The sequence below is a fragment of the Etheostoma spectabile genome, chromosome 8 (genome assembly GCF_008692095.1).
Source record: "Etheostoma spectabile isolate EspeVRDwgs_2016 chromosome 8, UIUC_Espe_1.0, whole genome shotgun sequence".
Taxonomy (NCBI): domain Eukaryota; kingdom Metazoa; phylum Chordata; class Actinopteri; order Perciformes; family Percidae; genus Etheostoma; species Etheostoma spectabile.
Genome location: NC_045740.1, coordinates 15967870 through 15988226, shown reverse-complemented (window position 1 = coordinate 15988226; position 20357 = coordinate 15967870). Strand labels below are relative to the sequence as shown.

General features: G+C 39.8%; 2 protein-coding genes across 3 annotated transcripts in view; one reads left to right on the top strand and one right to left on the bottom strand.

Moving 5' to 3' along the window:
• The window catches only part of nts (neurotensin), a 6371-nt gene extending 3739 nt beyond the window's left edge, over positions 1 to 2632 (bottom strand). Inside the window, exons 1-2 of one of the 2 annotated variants that reach the window (XM_032524450.1) lie at positions 2052 to 2632; positions 1297 to 1364 (exon numbers count right to left, since the gene is read on the bottom strand). In XM_032524450.1, coding sequence (XP_032380341.1) covers positions 1297 to 1364; positions 2052 to 2112 — 129 coding nt within the window. In that variant the 5' untranslated portion in view covers positions 2113 to 2632. The remainder of the gene's footprint in view (positions 1 to 1296; positions 1365 to 2051) is intronic. The other variant, XM_032524451.1, reaches the window with a different exon arrangement.
• Positions 2633 to 4322: 1690 nt separating this feature from the next.
• On the top strand, positions 4323 to 18331 carry rassf9 (Ras association domain family member 9). Its single transcript, XM_032524071.1, has 2 exons — positions 4323 to 4572; positions 15537 to 18331. Exons 1-2 carry the CDS (start codon positions 4526 to 4528, stop codon positions 16792 to 16794), a joined length of 1305 nt encoding a protein of 434 aa, XP_032379962.1. The 5' UTR covers positions 4323 to 4525; the 3' UTR covers positions 16795 to 18331.
• Positions 18332 to 20357: the final 2026 nt, after the last annotated feature.

Sequence of the window (20357 nt, the reverse complement as noted above, 5' to 3'; positions counted from 1 at the left end):
AAAGATCATGTACGTAGCTAAGATAAAGATCCACAAGTATCTTCTACCACACTGCACTTTCCAGCCTCTTGAGCACTCTATCAGTCAATTCTGCAAGTTATTATTACAATCATCACCCCTGAGCAACCTCCGAGCATCAGTAGCAATGAATCACATGGCTGATTTGTCACCGTCACATCTCCGTACGAGTACCCCGGTTATTTATCACAGAGACAGAGAGAAGGCTGGGAGATGTGTCGTTATGATGCTGTCAGGTCCATCTGAATCCTATTAAGCTTGGCCATTTGTCTCCTCGTGCCTCTAGTTCCACTCTCACGAATCCTGGACTATAGACTTGTCCACTGCACATTCTATATATTCTGAACTTTAGCACATCCTGCACTAATCCATACACTTATACATATCATAAATTAGATTAGAATAAAGTTGAATCTAATCTAATTTGTTTCGGTATTCATTTTTTGTTTATTGCAAAACCGCTTTTTGGCGGCCGTTCCATTGATTTCCCATGGGGAGGGCAGTGACGTCGCACAGCGCTCAGATTTGCCATTTTGCGTTGTGCTCAAAGTTCAAATTATTTCAACTTTGACCTAGTTGCCGCTGACCTTTCGAAAGTGCAACCAATGAGATAAGAGCATGACATTACCCAGTAATGGGAACTTTGCTTCCTTGCCACCCTTGACGACAAATATGTGCTCTGTGCCTTGCTGTTACCTAAACCGCCTACACAAGAGCGATTTGCTCTCTGCATACCACTAGGTAGGGGGCAGAGCAAATCGCTTATGTGTAGGCGGCTTAGGTATTACTTCCTTGACAATGCATCCTTTTTCTGATTCTGATTGCTCCCTCAGCTTTGGCTGGCCATAATCCACCACCAGACAAGTGCATTAAAAAATCATGAAGATATAACTGATTAACATCCCTCGGCTCTTATTTTCATCTCAAAAGGACATGCCCGCAAGTGTAGAAGTTGTAGTGTGTTGATTTTATTAATTGTGCTCTGCATAACTGAACTGTGTAAAAGTAATCAATTCCCAATTAAAACCAACCTGAGTGACACAAATAACCTATAAGGCAAAATATTCATCTCCAGGGTCAGCATGAACACGACCAAAAGGTGAGGCTGTGACTGAAGCGTGGATCCAGATTCCAAGAAAGAACACCTGGGCGGCAGCCTGTGTGTTGGGTAAGAGGGAGTTATATGGGGGGGGGTCACTAGTTGACCGGGTGGGTTGTAGCTTTTTTTGGACACTCAGTCTCTGATGTCACAGGTGCAAAAAGAGAGGGATGCTGTACCTTAGGAGTGAAGAGACTGCTGAGTAGCTCCTCTTCCAGCGCTCGCTGATCCTGGTCGACGTCTATCAGTTAGAAAGATAACAGGAATATAACTATCATTCAAATCTAACCAAGCGTTAACCAAGTGAATCCTGAGTGATTGTCAATGAGATATTGAAATATAGCATGCTCTTTATCAATGTGACTGTTTGATCTTCTTTGTGATCTGTACTTAATAAACGTTTGCAACATTTACATCTGAAGCGATATGGGTAGACAAATTAAGCCGAGCCAAAACTCAGCACACATTGCCATTTGTTGGTAGATACCTTTAAGTGTTCAACAGGTGACAAATTATTGATTTAGGGAACTCCCAAAGAATTTAAGTCAGGTTTTAAAGTTATTAGCCTCCTGAAGTTATTTTCATAAATTATGGGACCAGAAAAATGGAGTAACTACCTTAAGAGTTAATCATCAGCAGCAGCCAGGATATGTCAGTATTTAATCTACATACCCAAACTCCGAAAACCATAATGTTATGAAAAAGCTTTAATGTGCAAAATTCTTTTTTTTTTAAACCAAAATATTTCTATGATTTAGAATTTGCAGTTTTTCCATATTTGCAACCACACTGATGAACCTGTTGCATACAGTAAGTTCCATACTCTGCGTGTTAAGGCTTTATCCCTATTTTGTTACTCTGAATAAAGTAAATGTTTATTAATCATAAAATGATGCATAAATGCAAAACCTGTTAAAAGAGTCCTGGTGCTTACCTGTACAAAGTCCACCATATGTAAAGCAGAGGAGAAGCATACATGCCAAATGTGCCTGCATCTTGATGAGAAAACAAACAAAACCAACAAAAAAAAATAAGAATCCCACAGTGAAGAATTCACCTGAGGAGAAATCTAGTCCATAAGGTTAAAGGTCAGAAACAGTTGACTAGAGAGGCTGGAGAGGGGATTTCTAGTGCTGCTGCTGCTGCTGCTTCTTCCTCTTCTTCTCTTCAAACTCCACACACACTTCCCCTTCCTTGCAGTTTTCTGGTTGGATGTGAAGTGCAGAGGGCTCCATTCCCTCAGTTTATAAGAGCCAATGTGATGTCATAAAATCAGTCTGATCTCCACCCCCACCTTCCCACCCAATGAAACAGTTCCCTTCATCCATCCATCCATCTATCCATTCATCAGTCTCATCATATTGTCTCTTCCATCCTGTGTCATCGTTTCATCATACGTCACTTTGGCATCACAGGGCGAAAGGGTTTTTGCGTCAAGCTTTTGGAGATTTGGTTATTTCACCTCATGAATGCACATAGTTGTTTTGCACTTGTCTCCCAGGGACGGGATGCAGGTATGATGTGGGAGGATGCACAACAAAGATTCACTCTTAGAGCTGAATGAGAATTGTATCAATATTAAACCTTCTCAGTAGAAATAATGCCACATCTATGCTTGCTATAAAATTATCTTTGAAATAGAACTTAAATTATTGTTATATGTTTCTTTTGAAACACATCTTTAGTTGATAAATCTCACTACAAGGTCAATTTAGTACTGATTCTAAAACTTCTTTATCATATTGTGTGATCATTATCCGCTGATGGAGTTTGCCCAGTTGTCACAGAATATTTTGAGGACACCTCTTCCATGTTGGCTTCAGATTAGGATAAAAGATAATTCTTTAATTTGGAAACAGCAGTAAAAACCTTGCCATTGTTCCATTTTGAGTTTTTTTAATTTTTTTTATTTGAAGTCAAAACCACTACATATTACGGATATGCATATTTAAATAAACATATGTATCCTGTGCCCCACGGATAAGAAAACAAACGTGAAAAGATTCTTAACGAAGCACTAATAAATAAAAGTAAAAAGGTCATCCATTCAATGCTGTCTTTAACCCTAAATCATTTGCTAAAGGTTATGGCTTGGTCAAACAAATACTCTTACATGTTAAGGAGTCCCTCAAGGATCAATTTTAGATCCTCTTATCTTATTAGATGTTTGTTTTTTCCTTTTTCATTCTTTTACTCTGATAAACCGTATTTCTAACCCAGAACTGGGATGTATCTGATAGTTAATCGTTTAATAGATAAGTGATGAATATTATGCAATGTTAACACACAGTAGGCCTAAAATCCCATCAGAGACATATGCCGCTCTATCTGTTGTCTGTTTCATGTGCTATTGCTTTAGTGTGGACTTCACATGAACAAAAATGAATCACGTTGATGATATTTTAGCAGCATTCCTGTCAACAGTAAACTTTTCTTCGGGACATAATTAAATAAATTCCTCACTTTACTGTACAATTAGACCGCTGCTTTTGGCCTCTAGGGCTATACATAATTAATTGGCCATTGCATTTCAGCAATGACGATGATCTCTTACAAAACACAAAACTAAAGGAATATGGCATTTTAAACGTGGTAGCCTTTCATTGTAATTATACAAAAAGGTGACTGAAGTGGTACACTATCAAATAAAATCCACTTTGAATTAAAACCACAAAGTGTCACTTGTCCATATTCAACTAATTGGTCCCCACAGAGATTTATTTTATTTTTAGTGTACAGTGTAGAGCAAATATCCCAGTAGGAAAAGATTCTTCAAAAGAGATTTAAAGCATGAAAAACAGTTGAAGTAGGCTGGATTCCATCTGTCATTTGAATCCAGCAGGGAGAGCCAGTTACTAAACGCCAAGAGGTTGCATGTTGCTCTGCATGTCTTGTACTGCTCCTGTTAAGCTCTAATCATGTTTTAACATTACTTAGTTTTGCCTCTCTATAGCACTTTTAGGAATTTTGTAGACTCACCTAACACATGAAGCCAATATGAAGAATATGTGTTTACTTTCCTGTATATTATGTAATCTATTTGTTTTTATAATATGTGTGCACATGGTACTTAAAAGGAATTTAATTTGATTTCGCATTTCCTTTTAATTCCTAAAGTTTTTTTTCACAGAACAGTGTGACTTTGTATATTTACTTCTCTCTTTTTATTCTTTCTCGGTGGTCGTTTCTCAGGTCGTTGCTGCAGGTGGAAGGCGACAGAGACACACCAATAAATGCCAGTATAGTCTGGGAAACACCTCCCTCCGCTCCTTGGATGGGGCGGACAGAATTGCAGTCGGAACACCCTTCAACTTTTCTGAAACACTCCACAAAGTGTCCGACGTCCTGCCATGTTGGGACTGTAACGCAATTCGGATTGCTGGTCGATTTTCCTCGCGCTCCTGAGTCATGGCTCCGTTTGGAAAAAACTTCCTGAAAGCTCGACAGAAAAACAGGTAATTTGATGTGTACGGTTTCTTAACGGGAAACGTGTTGAGTGTGGTTTTTTATCCGAGTACAGCTATTGGAAAGGACTGTTGAGGAGGGAAATTTACGCACGCAGTGCGCATCAGATTCCTATATCAAAGTAGAAAGATTCTGCAGGCGACAGTCCAAATGCAACCGAAGTAAATCTATAGCAACATATAAATACACCTTAAGACAAAAGCACCTTTAAGCACAAGGGACCACAAGGAAAAATTATAAACTTATTAAGAATATTAGGTTATGGACAGTGGGGGAATGTTCCTAAGTACATTGTGTATTAAGACCGGAATTACTTCCTGTGCACACTTAACAACTGATAAAGTTGTTTGGATGAACACTAAAACTTCTTGTATTTTATATTTTTAATCCAGTGTTTTTAAATTAAAGCTTTGTTGAAACTACAATTACCTGGATGCATAAATGAATCTCTATAGACGTAACTAAGTACATTTACTCAAGTACTGTACATAAGAACACAAGAGATAAATATTGTACTACATTAATCTGACAGCTTTAGATACTTTACAAGTTAAGATTTTTGCACACAAAACACAAAAATAAACTTTTTGTCCACCAGCCAAATGGCTGAATGTTCAGATTGTACCAGCCACTTAATAGATTACCATTGTTGTTTTGGCTAGTGAGTGAGGCAAATCATTTCACATTTGCATATTTTACCAGTATTTGGCTGGTGAATATTGCTAATTTTAAACCCTGCACATTCAGTTCATGAAATACAGTGTTTTGTTAGAAAATAAACTACCCAACAAATTATAGGCCTATAAATCCAGCTGAAATGATTAGCCGATTAAACACAGAACTGTTTGGACCGTTTCCACTTTCTAAAATGTGAGGATTTTTCTGCATTGAGTAGTCTACTTTTACTTTCGATACTTTAAGTACATTTTCCTGACGATATGTACATACTGTACTTTTACATGACAAAACAATCTCAATGCAGGACCTTTACTTGTTCCAGAGTATTTTACCAGTGTGGTATTAGTACTTTTGCTTATGTAAAGAATCTGAATAATTCCTCCACCAATGGTTATGGGTTATTTATTTTGTTTTGTCAATTATTGTTTTAAACCAATATCAACCAGCTTTAGGAGTAGCTGTTTTTCATGCATACATATTTGCCTCTTAATTCGACATCATAACTAAATGAAACTGGTGTAAGAAGGTGTGAGTTCCCCATTGTGGAAAGTTTGAGTAATATATGACCTTTGATGGTGGTTCTCTTGTTGCTGTCAAAGCACACTGTACTGAACATCAACTTAGAAGAGCCTTTCCCCTCCTCTTGCTCTGTAATTACTACAAAGTGCAAATGTTATTTATTTCTCATCTGGGACACCAGCATCAAAGAACATTTTTACTTCAGGTCGACTGAGATCCTGTCATCAACACATTTGTATAATTTGCTTCAGCAATTTCCTTGAGAGGCTATCTTGATGTGCAGGGCTGCAGCTGGGATCCAGCCTCAGCTTTGAGAAGGTGGAAGAAATTAGATTTATTGAGCCACACACTGTCCTCCTTCATCGGTGCACAAATTTGATTTGGACTGTTGACTGCAAACTTTTGTAGTGCACAGTTGGTAAACAGAGTTTCTCTTTTGGAGTATCTAGGTCATGATCTGAATCCCTCGCAGGGTGCAGACTGGATTTATGTTGCCAATACCCGGATCAGGAAGGTTTTAACTGTGGGTAAAGAACTATTTTCATTAGCTGTACTTATTAAGACTCATTTACCACCAAACTCAGCAGAAAGGCTTTGGATTAAAGGGGAACTATGCCCTTTTTTTAGCTTAATTTACCTTAACTGAACAGCTTTGGAGTCATTGGAATGGTTATATGACTTTTTTTGAGTTGAATGGTGGTTGTTTGGGCGAAGTGTCAGGACGTATTGCATGATACCAGGTCTCGCGATGTAACAAATTGCTTCACGGCACTGCACAGATACGCCTATTCACGAACCAGCTAACAAGGTAGCAAGGCAATGGAGTTTTTCACACTATTGTCCTGGCTAGTAAAGCATTGTTGGAGGAACAGAGAAAGAGGACACGGCAGACTGACCTAGCGAGGAGTTAGTCACTCAAGTAAACCTAGCAGCTGCAAAATATCTATTCCCAAGCTGTAGGGGGAGCTCTATAGAGAAACCTTTGAGCAAAAAGCTGCATAGTGCCTCTTTAAGTTCAGGAAAAAACAGGCTTTTATACTAAATTTCTGTTAAATTAAAAAAAACTCTTCGACAGTGGCACCCGCAGCAGAATGGATGTTTTCTGTACATCACACACAGAGCTGAGATGAATTATCTTTGATAACTTCAAACAGTCTGACTGAGGCTGTCTCCAGTGGATGTCTTTTTTTTCCCATGTTGTGTAGTAATTACCATTGCGGCAACTATAATTAACCTCAGGTGTTTAGATCTTTAGATATGTCAAACGCTTGATTTCGGAGATTAGCTTTACTTGCTGTGAGCTGAATGTTTTGCAGAAGAATGACAAGATGAAGCTGACATGGTGTTGCATTTAAAACTTGACACTTTGATTCGCCTTAAAAATAAATATGGTATTGCTTACAGCTATCGACATTTGTTTAAATCTTCGTAAACGTCAAAGCATGTGCGTCATCATCAGGGAGTCCTGTGCGTCAAACTGGTGTCTTATAGTCAACCAGCACTTACAGACACTCAAAGGATTGAAATTATATGGTTCCAGCTATTAACATGTGTCACCCAATCAATGCTTTCGCATGAAAACATTGTACGCTGGACCAATTAGCTGAAATTGTTTGTTTGATTCAAATTTGCAAGCCACAGCAAACAAGAAATATCATACCAGTTGTGTTGAAAGGGAGTTGGCCATTTATTGTCACTGGAAAAAATCTTATTTGGCAATTCATAGATCTGCTGCTGGGGGAGGGGGGTGGGGTGGGTGGATGGGTGTTGCTACAGAGGAAGGGGAGGCCAGGGAAGGGGTGTGTTGTGTCTCTGCTCACAGATGCTTATCGGTTTGGGAGTCATCCCAGAGATCAGAATATTCAGATAGAAAAGTGATGTTATTTCCTCGCTGATCCCTCATCCTCCTTCAGATAAGAGAGAGGAAGCGTCTCCTGTCCAGTATCTGCTCTACTTCCTTCACTGTGTACTTTCTTCTATTATACAAAACAGACACAGAAAACACAATGTATACACTTTCCACATTCTATGTATCTAGGTTTTTGAGAGTAACATTTTTTTCTATATACAGTATATCAACTTTGGTTGAAATGTAACGGACGTTTATGGTTTAATTATTCTGTCGAGCCAGATGGTTTGTAACACAGAACCATCTGAGAAGCTGTCATTAGAAACTGTTTGGAAAAGAGGCAAGCACTTTTAAAAGAAAACCTGGCGTAGTGATGGGATGAGCCATCTGTCTATGACATCCATCACTGTTGTTTTTAACATTCTGTCGTGACCGTCACACATATCTAAACTACGACCGAAGCTGCCAGTGGCTCTTTACCGGACGCTGATAGGTTCGATAAAGTGGTTGTTTGGACAGAAAATGCATTACCTGAAGCCTGACAAGATGGATTTCCATGTGATATGTGATCCCGCAATTCTCTCGTCATATAGCGAGAATCCAGATGCCATGCAGAGTAATGGCTTCAAAACACTCTAGGACAGACCGGGCAGATAAAATCTTTCCCAAACAGGATGGGAAAACTTAGAGCTGGATGGTGGTCACTAGTTGTATGGCCTAAACATTTATATGGAAAACAATTCAAAGATCATGGGTTTGGATGGCATGTCATGTCCCACAGATGACACTTCCGCCAATTGATTTTAAATAGTTGGTTTACCCAAATTCCGATATAGTGGTATGCATAGTTTTTACACTGACTTATTTCTTCAGTAGAAAGTAGTTCCATAAAACCTTCCAGTGAGTTCTGTAGATTTTCCCAAGTCCAAAGACACTTGTACAGAGAGAGGTGTCACTTCTACAATTTGCTCTATGGATGGTAGTTGGGTGGTCCACTTAAGGAAAAGTCACACTCATCCATCCAATAGTTGTTGATATTTTAGTCTGGTACCAAGTAGTAGGGGCCCCAAGAGGCTGTCTCAACAGTTATTGGTTGGATTGTTGTGACATTTAGAACAACATTCGTGTTCCTCTCATGATGAATTCGAACAACTTTGGTGACCTTTAACCTTCCATCAAGGCATCATAAGTTTGTCTTTAGTTTGTCCAATACATAACTTTATAACCAACTACCTGCAATATTGACATTCCCATACTTTGTGTTTATTTATTACTTAGCAAGTCCAACTCTTTATCTTCTTTAAAGGTCCCATGACATGGTGCTCTTTGGATGCTGTTAAATAGACCTTAGTTGTCCTCTAATACCACATCTGAAGTCTTTTTCACAAAAATTCAGGAGGGTGGAGGGTGGAGGTCTGGCCTTGACCAACTGCCACTGTGCTCGTTTGAAAGCCATGATGTCTCTCTCTCCTGGGTGGGTCAAATTCTCTAGGCAGGCAAAACAGAGAAAAGGGAGGTAACCTTGCTCCTTATGACCTCATAAGGAGCAAGATTCCAGATCGGCCCATCTGAGCTTTCATTTTCTCAAAGGCAGAGCAGGATACCCAGGGCTCGGTTTACACCTATCACCATTTCTAGCCACTGGGGGACCAAAGGCAGGCTGGGGGAACGCAAGTTAAAAAACCTCATAATGTGAAATTTTCATGCCATGGGATCTTTAAGTGTGTAATGCAGCATCATTGCAGAGAGCACAACACAAAAATCTGCTATTACTTTCATTTTATTAAGTTGGCAGCGGAAATCTGAGAGAAGGGTATATGAAAATGATCTGAATGTCCATGACTAGAGCTCAAAAAGAAAATATGTTTCTTGTATTTAGGTGAACCAACCATTTACAAGAGTTCCTAACAGGAATTTACAGTTTACAGTTTAAATGATGTTTAAATTGTTATTTATAATCCACGATTCCAGCTCTGTTTTTCACTTGTAAGAGCAAACCTATACATTCATTACCACCAGACTAATCTGACAGTGATAGCTACAGGATCTATTCACTGACATGCTATTGCAGCTTTGTTCTGTTGGAATTGTATGCATCCCCTTATCTCTCTTATATCACTATTGATGAAAGAAAACACACAGACACTGGAAAGCTATAATTCTGTCATTTCTTATGACTTGTTCAAACCACCAGCATGCAGTTCTTTGTGGTAACTTGTAGCTTGCAGTTATAACACAGAGGGAATTGTTCATGTCCACAAGGATGTCATTATGACTATTACAATGGAAGAGAGGCTTGCCACCATGGTGGAGCTGCAAAGTAATCGTCAGACGCAGCAACGTGTATGGAAAATTCATATAATTTTAATGTGGTTTCTTCCCACATGTCTGATGTCTCATTCACCAGCTTTGGTGGTTCAAACGGAGGTCAAGCGGGTCCGCTCAGGTTTCTTGGGTTCACTCAGGTGTGAAATGTGAAGGTGTAACCTGTCCTGTTTCTCACTCTCCTTTACTCTTCACATCCGTCCTCTCTATATAACTTTATATTTTATTATTTCTATTAATCATCATACATCCTTAGTCTATTGGGGCTTTATCATTTATATCCCAACGCTGTGACCTATGAGGGCACCCTCATTTGATGAGTCTGGAACCACAGCTTAATCCCAAACTATGAATACCAAATGGCACCCAAAGTGACAGCCCTTATGAACATATTAGCTGCGATGCAATCAGCCCAATGGTGCGTGCAGTATTTGTGTTTGTCCTGGCTGGCTGTCTAAATCAGATCAGCCTCTGAGAAATGTTTACATATTTTAACATGGCGCTTCATTATTGACACTGCTAGACATTAAATGTTTTATTCCAGACCTAGATTTGTTAACACTTTCTTGACATTAGAGCGGAGTTGAAAGCAGACCATAGTGAACGGTGTGGAATCCATTTTCCTTCCGTCCATGGCACCGTGGTGGCAGGATGTTGTGTGTGCGTTGGTGATTGTGGCCCAGGACAAATACAGGTGTTTCCCTGCGTTGCTGTACCTCTTCCTGCACAGCTGAGGGCTTGGGTTACCCTTTCTGAAATATCCAATTGTCTGTAGAGCGTGTTTATTCACCTGCATGTTCAGATGTGACACGTTTATCACATGTTTAGGCCTGTGTTAGTGGTTGTACTTTACAGGGTATTTTAAAGAGGTTGTGAAAAGTAATTCTGTACTGTCCATGTTCTTCTTTTTGTTCACTTTTCCCTCCTGCCTTCCCTGAACTTTTTCCTTCATTCATCCTCCCATCCATGCTTGTGACACTTTAAAAAGAAGCTGTTTATACTTCGGATGCCTCAGTGTGTGTGTGTGTGTGTGTGTGTGTGTGTGTGTGTGTGTGTGTGTGTGTGTTAAATGTTGCAGTGTATCAGTTAAGATGGTACTAAGTTTAAAGACTTAACACTGTGCAGTTAAATCAAGAGATGTGTTTTTAATATCTATATTCTCAATATTCTGTACTATAATAACTACAGCTGTTGAACTAAAATGACATGTGTACAGTATGTCCCTCTAAATGGAGTACATATATAAAGAACCATACAGCTAAACAAAAACTGATGTTTCTCAAAAAGTGTAACATGTAGTTGTGATATAAATAAAATAATGTAATAAATGTATATCTACTAATTTTCATGAGTTGGGAGTAGTTCCCCCAGATTTTACTTCATAACATCTTTAGATTGTTTAATTCCACACCTTTTAAGAGGTATTTCACGTAAAAAAAAGTCCCAAAATATTTTCTTTTCTGACTTTTCTCTCACTTTCTCATAAATCATCTCTTGACCCCTCATTTTTATCTTGTGACCTCTGAGGGGGTTTAGCTCCCCAGATTGAGAATCACTGCATTACAACACGACTAACTGACTATGGTCAGAAATGATCATAGTTGGATTATTTTTGAATTTCTGACACTGTTCTGCTTATAATAGTCAGTATTTGTTGAGACCAACATATTATGCGTATGCGCAGAGTTATTGTACATGTGGGGTTTTCTCTCCAGAGCAGCAGTAGCATCTGTGGGGGTTCCTGAGTAGCTGGTAGTTTGAAACGAAGGTCAAAGTCGCTGTAGTCGTTTGTCTTTGATTGCCCGAGGCTTGCTTGATTTGTTTGGCTTGCGCATAGCTCAGGTATTTGCTTTGCCTCGCTCGTCTCCGAGGGTCTCCATAACCATTAACCCGCCTGTTGCTTTGTTGCATACGTATCGCATTCCTGAGACCTTATTCACCGGCAGTTTACACAATGCTCCAGTTGTGTGTTTTTTATGCCGTGTGGGAACCAAAACACAGTGGTATCAGACGGTAAAATCAGCAAACAGAGCGATAATGCAGCATTTAAGTTGTCCTGTTTGAATAATTCTTAATATAATCTCAGTTGCTTGCACTGGCGTGCAGGCGGGTAGCATCTGTATCATCTTCGGAGGATGTGTGTTTTTGTCCACCCTCCCCTGTGTCGATCACTGGTTAATGTGGGCTGCAGTCAGCCAAGGTTGTCTCCTCAGATAAAGACAAAGCAGTTACATGACACAAGGTGCAGATCTGAAACCAGTACTGCATACCAAGGGGAACACCTAACATTTGATAGCCAGGACATCTATAGTATTTCATTTTATTCAAAAACATTGTACATGCTCTTGCTAGGGCTGTTGTGCACTAATCGTTGAATGCAGCTCTCTTTATTTTGAACTGAAAAAAAGGAAAATAAATGGCAGAGAAAAAATCTTTTTCAAGTTTTTTTTATTTTTAAGAGGCTTAGCGTTAGTTCATGCAAGACACCGAAGTTATTGTTGAATTATTATTCCTATCAGACAAACACCAATAAGAGCCATTCTCACTTTTGAATCACTTCGTCCTCACTGATCTCAGCTACACTGACGCCGATTCACTCACTGCTGCTGCTTTGCCTCCACCTTCCTAGTTCAGAGTCCAAACATGACTCAAAGTTTAAATTGGTTTCAATGTATTTTTTTTTTTGGCTCACTCTTTTTTTTTTTTTACCCAGGGGTATAGGGGGACTGGCAGCTCTGGTGAATGCCAGAAGGGCCGATGCACTCTTGGGCCGATTTGGGCCGCTGGAAAAAAGATAAAAATGTGGCGACACTGGCGTTTTACACTAGTTTGAGAAAAATATGCGAGACTGTTTGCCTGCAGGCTGGAGCCTTCCATCTAGTGCCGTCAGGCTTCGAGTTTTCAAAATAAAAGCTTGCATCTGGTCCGTGTTCGTACTTTTGTGTTTTCTGCGTTTAAGTATGTTATGTTTTAAATATGCATGCATCTCCATTCTATTTTAAGATGGTGTCATGGTAGTTTATTTGAAGGTGTTATGAATTGCTTCAGTGTGTGTATTATGTAACTATGAAAGCCTGTAAGTGCGCCTCATGCTGCTGGTGTCATAGTCTCACATGAGCCGATTCATGCAATTATAAAGCAAATAACGTCCTTGTCTGAAATTGGGCCCGTAAGGGACAGAATTTCCAGGGCCAAATTTTTCTCTGCTTGGCTGGTCCAAAGAGCATTATCAAGAGCGGAGCCATCAGCACCAAGCTTAACTGTATTTCTGTTTATTGCAATAAATGGTTAAATCCATGACTAGAGTGTTCCTGACTGAACTCTTGGTTAAACACAATTTTGGCCCTGTGGTTTCTGTCCATTTATGTCAGATAACTTGAACATTGTCTCGCTGAGCCACCGAAACTCCCTCAGCGATATCAGAGCTTGCTGTCTGAAATTAACTGTAGATGAAACTTGACATGAACCAGTATTACAAGCACATTATCTTGATTTATTACTGTTAGCAGTTTAAAGTATTCCCTGTTTGATTTTGGGGATGAAGGAATGTTGGGCTGTGGTTTGGAAACCAGTCTGCAGTTCACTGTTAGAGGAGGAGCTCCAGTTTTTTGTCTCTTTCTCTGGTTTCTTTGAGATTAAACTGTCTGTAATTACAGGAGTATTATACGCTGCTTATTTTTGTTGCTTTCAGAGTGGGCTTTAACTTCAAATAAGAGCAATTCACTCAGACAGACACTTGGCAGTCAGCATCAGAGAAAACCAAATTAATCACATGAACTGCAGAATATTGTGAACATTTTATCTTTCATATAAATAATAACAATACATCATTCTTTATCTTGAAATCAAATTGAAATGTCTGGCAATGCTATCTACTTATTTGATTACTTGCTCATATTGTGGATGTCTGCATTCCCGGTGCCTATCATTTAATGGCTGCATATTAGGGCCTGGATATTACCGGTGGTCCATTAAGCATGTAAAAAATGGATGTCATTGGCCCATCAGAGGTCAAGTTTTACGGTCCAGACGAAAAGGTAATGAGGGCCTTTGGGTTAAATTGCACAGAACTGAACCATTACATGATCATCTGTGATGAGTAAAACGATGAGTCTAATAGAATCAAGCCAGAGAGCACAAAGTTTTCTGCTCATTGACATAATGGAAAACCAACAAAGTAAGACCTGTTTAAGTAAATATACTACTTATAGTAGCAACAGGACTTCTAAATCATTAATAGGAAAGTGTGTGTGTGTGTGTGTGTGTGTGTGTGTGTGGCGTACCTGAATGTAAAGCTCTGTAACTGCTCATGTAAAACTTGTAAAGCATTTGAACATAACTCTTTTGTAAACTTAGTTGTTTACAAAAAAAGTCATTGGAATGCTGCCAGGGGACCTTTTGTTGCATGTCATCCTTCCTCTCTATTCTCTCATTTCCTGCTACCTCTCTACTGTACTAAAGAAAGATAAACAAGAACTGAGTTCCAAATCGCATACTTTTCTTTTTTAACTTTTAGAATGAACTGCATCTGCACTTATAAATATGTACTGTTGCATGTGGTATGTATACAACTGGGACAACCTACTTCTTCATAACTTGAACTTCGACCCTCTTGTTCTTGTGCTGGGCAAAGGATTGTGGGTAAGAATAGCCATAAATACATGTTGTCCGATCGGATGCAGTAGGACATCCTGGTATGTTTGATATATATTGCATTTGACACACTATTGGGACATACTGAACATTACTCTTGCATACTAAATACTATGGTAGTATGGGTATTAAAACACAGGGAGAGTCTAAAAGGCATGCTAAATGCTGTCAGCATGCTAGCACACTTACTATGACTCTGCTAACATGCTAATGTTTAGCAGGTTAACCATCAGAGTTTAAATCAATGGTGTCATTAGCTTGGAGGTATTCACTCATAAACTTAAGTATTGGAGTAAAAATTTGACCTGATAGGGTCAATAGATAAACACCAATGTTATGAGAAATTGTTCAAAGGTCATGAATGTAACAGATTTTATGACAACCCATTTGATAGTTGTTGAGATATTTCACACAAAAACAGAAATGTCAACCTTGTGGTGGCACTAGAGGTAAAATAAGGGTATTAGCAAAGTCAGTGGGGATTTTAGAGGCACTGCAGAAGCAGAATCCAACTATAAAGAGCGGAAACGTTACATCATACATCAGTGCATACGTCAATGTGCTGTATGCATCTATATGACTGTCCTTTGCATAGCTCAAGAATCGTTTATCCAATCAACTTCACAAGTAGTAGAATATACTGAATATATTCAGTATATTCCTCAGCAAGTATATTGCTGAGGACACAAGGGAGGGCAGTGCCGAGTGCGAAGGCAATTAGATGAGCGGTTCTAAGGAACGCTGCAAGTAGCACTTGACGAGCATTTGGCTCACTCTAAATGGGCTTTAAAAAAACATTTAGGAAATTGTAATTGTTTGACATCTGTGTGTTGGGAATATATTTGTCATGTTATGGGGTTAAGGTTTTTAAATGTTTCACTCCAAAGCCAAAATTGCTTTAAAAGCTTTGTTTTTCTGTCTCTTTACCAGAACAAAAGATGCAGAGCCGGTGGAAGGAAAGGAGATTCAGGTTACGGTCTGCAACGAGGACAAGGTTGTCTGTGGAGTGACAAAGCACACAACATGTGCAGATATGATCCAGGCATTACTGGATGATCACAAGTCAATCCCAGAGAGCAAGCGACTCCTGGTCGGGGAACCCAAAGACTTCTGTCTCGTTGAGCGGTGGAAGGGTTTTGAGAGGGCCTTGCCTCCTCTCACCAGAATCCTGAGACTCTGGTATGCCTGGGGGGACCAGAGACCCTTTATCCAGTTTACTCTAGTCAAAACCAGCGATTTTGTGCCTCAGCCCACCAAGAAGGGTGGAAAGTCCAAGGGGGCCAAGGCAAAGCGATGGGAGCACGGTCACACTCAGTCACTGCCCGTGGAGAGGCAAAAGCGCATGGTGAAGAAAGCTTTCCGGAAGCTGGAAAAGCTTCACAAGGAGAGCAAGAGCTCCCCGGGTGCTGACGAGGTGGACCGGATGGTGCAGCTTATTCTCAACCAGGACCACGCCATCCGGGAGCAGATTCAACGCATGAGAGAGCTGGATGTGGACATCGAGCAGTTGGAGCTGGAAGCGCAGAAGGAAGCTGAGTCCGAGAGTTCACTGGCTCAGGCTGCTGGTCAGAGTTTGGAGGCGCCCAGCGACGAGCAGCTGCAGGAATACCTGTACAACAGCGATGGAATCAAACAGCTTGAGCTGCAGGTTCAGAGGCACCAGGCGCTCATCCTTCAGCTTTCCCGGGACATTGACGCTGAGCTGAGGACGGCCAACTTCCCTCTGAGCCAATGTGAGGACATCGAACAGGAAGGAGCCGCGGCTGCTTCCTGGATCTCCTTGGAGACCGACGAATCGTTCTACACCGCTGAACTCGAGAGGTTGCAGGATGAAGTGAAAAACAGCCTCTTCACTGGCGTGTCCCTGCACAACCAAGCTGCAGAAATAGACAAGCAGCTGAAGTACTTTGACACTACGTTGGTCTCCAAGGACCAGGAGTGCTGGCAGCTTGCTGCCCAACTGAGCTCACTGCAAATTGGGGACAGTGAAGAAAAGGAGAAGTCCAGTCCTGTCCCTCTCAAAAGTGAGACTCAGTGCAGCGTCTCACAGACACTGAAACTCAAACACAGCATGTCCCCTCTAGACATTACAGACACAGACTCAGACACTGGGATTAGCTCCACACACAGTCAGGACTCGCTGTCGCCATGTCTCGACTTCCCTCCACCCTTGGACACAGACGTCTGAACAACCCAGTTGACCCTGCAATTTATTGGTCTGGATGCAGTAGCTCTAGTTTGTGCATGTTGTGTGTTTTCATTACATTTCAGTCACAGACGAATGCATCTGTTTATCTGAAAGATAAATCCCTGGTGATATTTTATGAAACATGAAGAGGATTTAACTGGAGTTAAAACACGGAAGATAATCAGCAATTATTCTGTAATAAATAAGCAAGAATGCCAAATATTCTTTCTGCTTCAGTTTCTCAAATGTAAGGTTGTACTGTTAAGATTCTGTCATGTATGTTAGTATAGTGAATTTCATTGGGTTTGACTGTTTGTCAACATAAAAATGCTATGTGAGGATGTCAATTTGGACTAGTCCATCCATTAGCTGAAAAAATGATAAATGAATGAATAAACCCTTTATCGCCCCTGTGGGACTTTGCTTTGCACAAAAAAAAATGCATCAACAGCCATGTATACGCAAGCACATAATATAACATGAAACAAATGCATCAATCAACAGATTGAATAATAGTTTTTGCCGTTTTGAAGGTATTTTCTCAATCAATTAGAGATGGAAGCTGTAGGTGAAATGCATCCGTTCTCAATTTGTACAAAGTCAGGTGTATTTATCCCGAAAGTTATTGCCATTGTGTTTTATATTGTTTTTTTGTGTCATTAAAAAAGGGGCAAGATGACACATCACTTTTGTAAAATGAGTCACAACTTGGGAAATAGCTTTACAATAAATTTCTCTGTGGTGAACAAGATCTTTTTTAAATCCAGAGGGACCAAGAAGTCTTTGAGGATTCTGGAAGTACCTTCAAAAACAGCTGGAATTGTTGAATAACCTCCTGGTTTTTTTTGTTTGTTAATGCTAACAGATGCTTTGGTCTTTGACCTAAATGTAATGATAATACATGCACAAAACTGGAGCTACATGTGCACCAGCTTCGGTCCATCACTGTTTATGACGGCTGGGTTTCCTGACTTTTGAGTGTAAGCTTTTACGACTATTTCACATCTAAGGTGTATAAGGCTTAGTTTCTTAAAAGCATTTTTTTTATTGTTTCATTTCTTAACAATGGTGAATGTATGCTTCTTTTCTTTCTTAAAGTTGTCAAGCTATTTATGTAGCTGCACTTCTTTGTACACACTTAAGTCTATTAACAATGTTTTATATTAAAACAAATAGCTAACTGTTTTGTATGTAGAATTTAAGATTTGTTAAAAATTTAACATTCGACTACACTGTAAACATAGGGCTGTAACCAGTTTAAATGATTCTTCTTATGACACAAGCACAATTTTGTAAAGACGATTTGATAAAATAACCAAGGCAAACATATTTATTTATCATGTAATTGTATTTTACACATGAGATTGTATTATGACTGTTTCCCCTCTGAGGTAATGATCTCCATCTGCCACCGATCTGATTAAACACATTATTTTCAGGGCCAAAACAACACAAATATCTGGACTATATCTGTGTAATCATGCCTAAAAACAAAACCTATGACAAAGTAAAATGTACATTTCAACTTTCATAATAAACACTAATACTGTAAATGTCAAGTAATTACTGTGTTGTTGAGTTTATTGTTAAACAAAAAAAAAAAAATTCAAGTTATTGAATGTGGCTTTTGTAACAGTGCTGCTGTACAAGAAAGGGTGTTAATGGGTAAAACCACAAGGAAAAACAAGTCAAGGTGCCACATTTCATAGATTCGTCAAAGCTCTGAGTCACCACGGAGAAATGACACAGTCAGTTTTGCACCGATTTCCCCCCCCCCCCCCCCGTTGTCAACGCAGCATATAATCAGACAAGATGGTCGTCAGGCAAGCACAAACAACAGCGAGCACTCTCTTCTTGTCAAGGTATACTGCTGACAGACTAACACTTTGTACTCGGGGCAGAGCGGGGCTGGCTGAGGATATCTATTTCACACACTAATTGCTTAACCCCCCCCCCCCTCCCTCGTCCTCCTTCATCACTTTAAGCCTAAGTAACTCCACCAAGCATGAAAGGCCAGAGATATAACAATGTGAACAATCTTGCACCGGTGCCCTTACACTTGTTGATGGAACAGGGGTTTATTACGTATTTCCAGCATGTTTCACTAACAGGTACGCACCAAGCTAGAATAATTAGGCATTTTGGAGTTATATTCTAATGCAAATCAGTCTTGAGTTGGTGGAAAAGTTAAAAGAAAGGAATGTTGAATAACGAAGTCTATTCAAGGGAGGCCTTTAAAACCAGAGGCACGCTCGGATCACCTCATTATTTTAAAGACAGACATGCTGAGGCACCTGCAGTTCTCAGATGGAAATACATAATGAATCAAACTGATAAAAGGATCTCCCAGTACCTTTTCTCATATAAGTAACCGCTAATGCAAATGAGGCACAGAATGAAATAAACTGAGGAAGGATCTCCCTGTTCTTTCTCATTGCTCGTTGCTGTAAACGCAGCTGAGGCACCAAAAAAAGTTGAACAAAACACAGGATGTATATTACACAGAAGACAATATACATTTTCCACCATTCAGTGAGACTTTGGAATAGTATGGGCCTTTGCATTAAAACCTACCTTAAACATACCTTGCAATGTTGTAGTAGGCTACTTGAGATCGTTCTTAGTCTCAGGATCGATCTTAAAGGGTAACTTCCGTCATTTTAGCATCGTAAAATACACTTCATTCAAAGTTGACAGAAACAAAATAAAACCTTAAATTAAAAGGTCTTGGAAGGGATCCTTTCCATAATGTTGTCAGGCACTTAGAATATTAATTTGAGTCTGTCAGTAGCAAAACGAGCACTTTTGTGAAGGTAAATACAAGCTGGACAATCGCCCTATTAACTTACATTGTTTCTTGTTTTGCCGCTGCCGACTGCAACGATCTCGCTTAACACTGGACCAATTTCAAAGATTGTTGTTCCCATGAGTCACTTAGACACATAACATAGCAGAATAGGGTCCAAATTGAAGAAAAAAAAAAAAACTCAGGTTACCCTTTAAGAACCATTTTTGAAGGTCTCGCTCTCGTTTTGGAATCATTTTTTCTTGTTCTTGTCTCGGTCTCAGATAAAGAGGACTCAGGATTTAATTTCAAGACCAGAACTGCAGGGATTTGGCAAAATGACCTGTGCATTGTCAGATATATGCATGTGTAAAACTTGCAAATGCAACCAATAACTTGACTCTTATCCAATTTGAAATTTGTTACAACAAATCCCCCTCTTCCTGCCCCTTAACACACACTCCTAAGAAGTGAATGGGGGAGACAGGAGAAAAAGCGCTGGCTGTATAACACAAATCTGGTGCCTCATTTATAAAACCTGTTACGCAAGAAAAAAGTTGCGTGAACCAGAGTGAAATCTGCGTTTGCAACATTCCTCGCAAAAGTCCATGCGTAAAAATGTGCCCAGTTTCCCAGTCAACCTTTTGGCCATGCGTGTGATGGTGCGTAATGCTCCCAAGGTTTTGTAGACTGCGTTTTTAATGACCTCTGATGCTTACACAAAATCATGATGGATAAAGTGCTCTGGATGAAGAGCGCACAGCCTGCATCCAAAAAA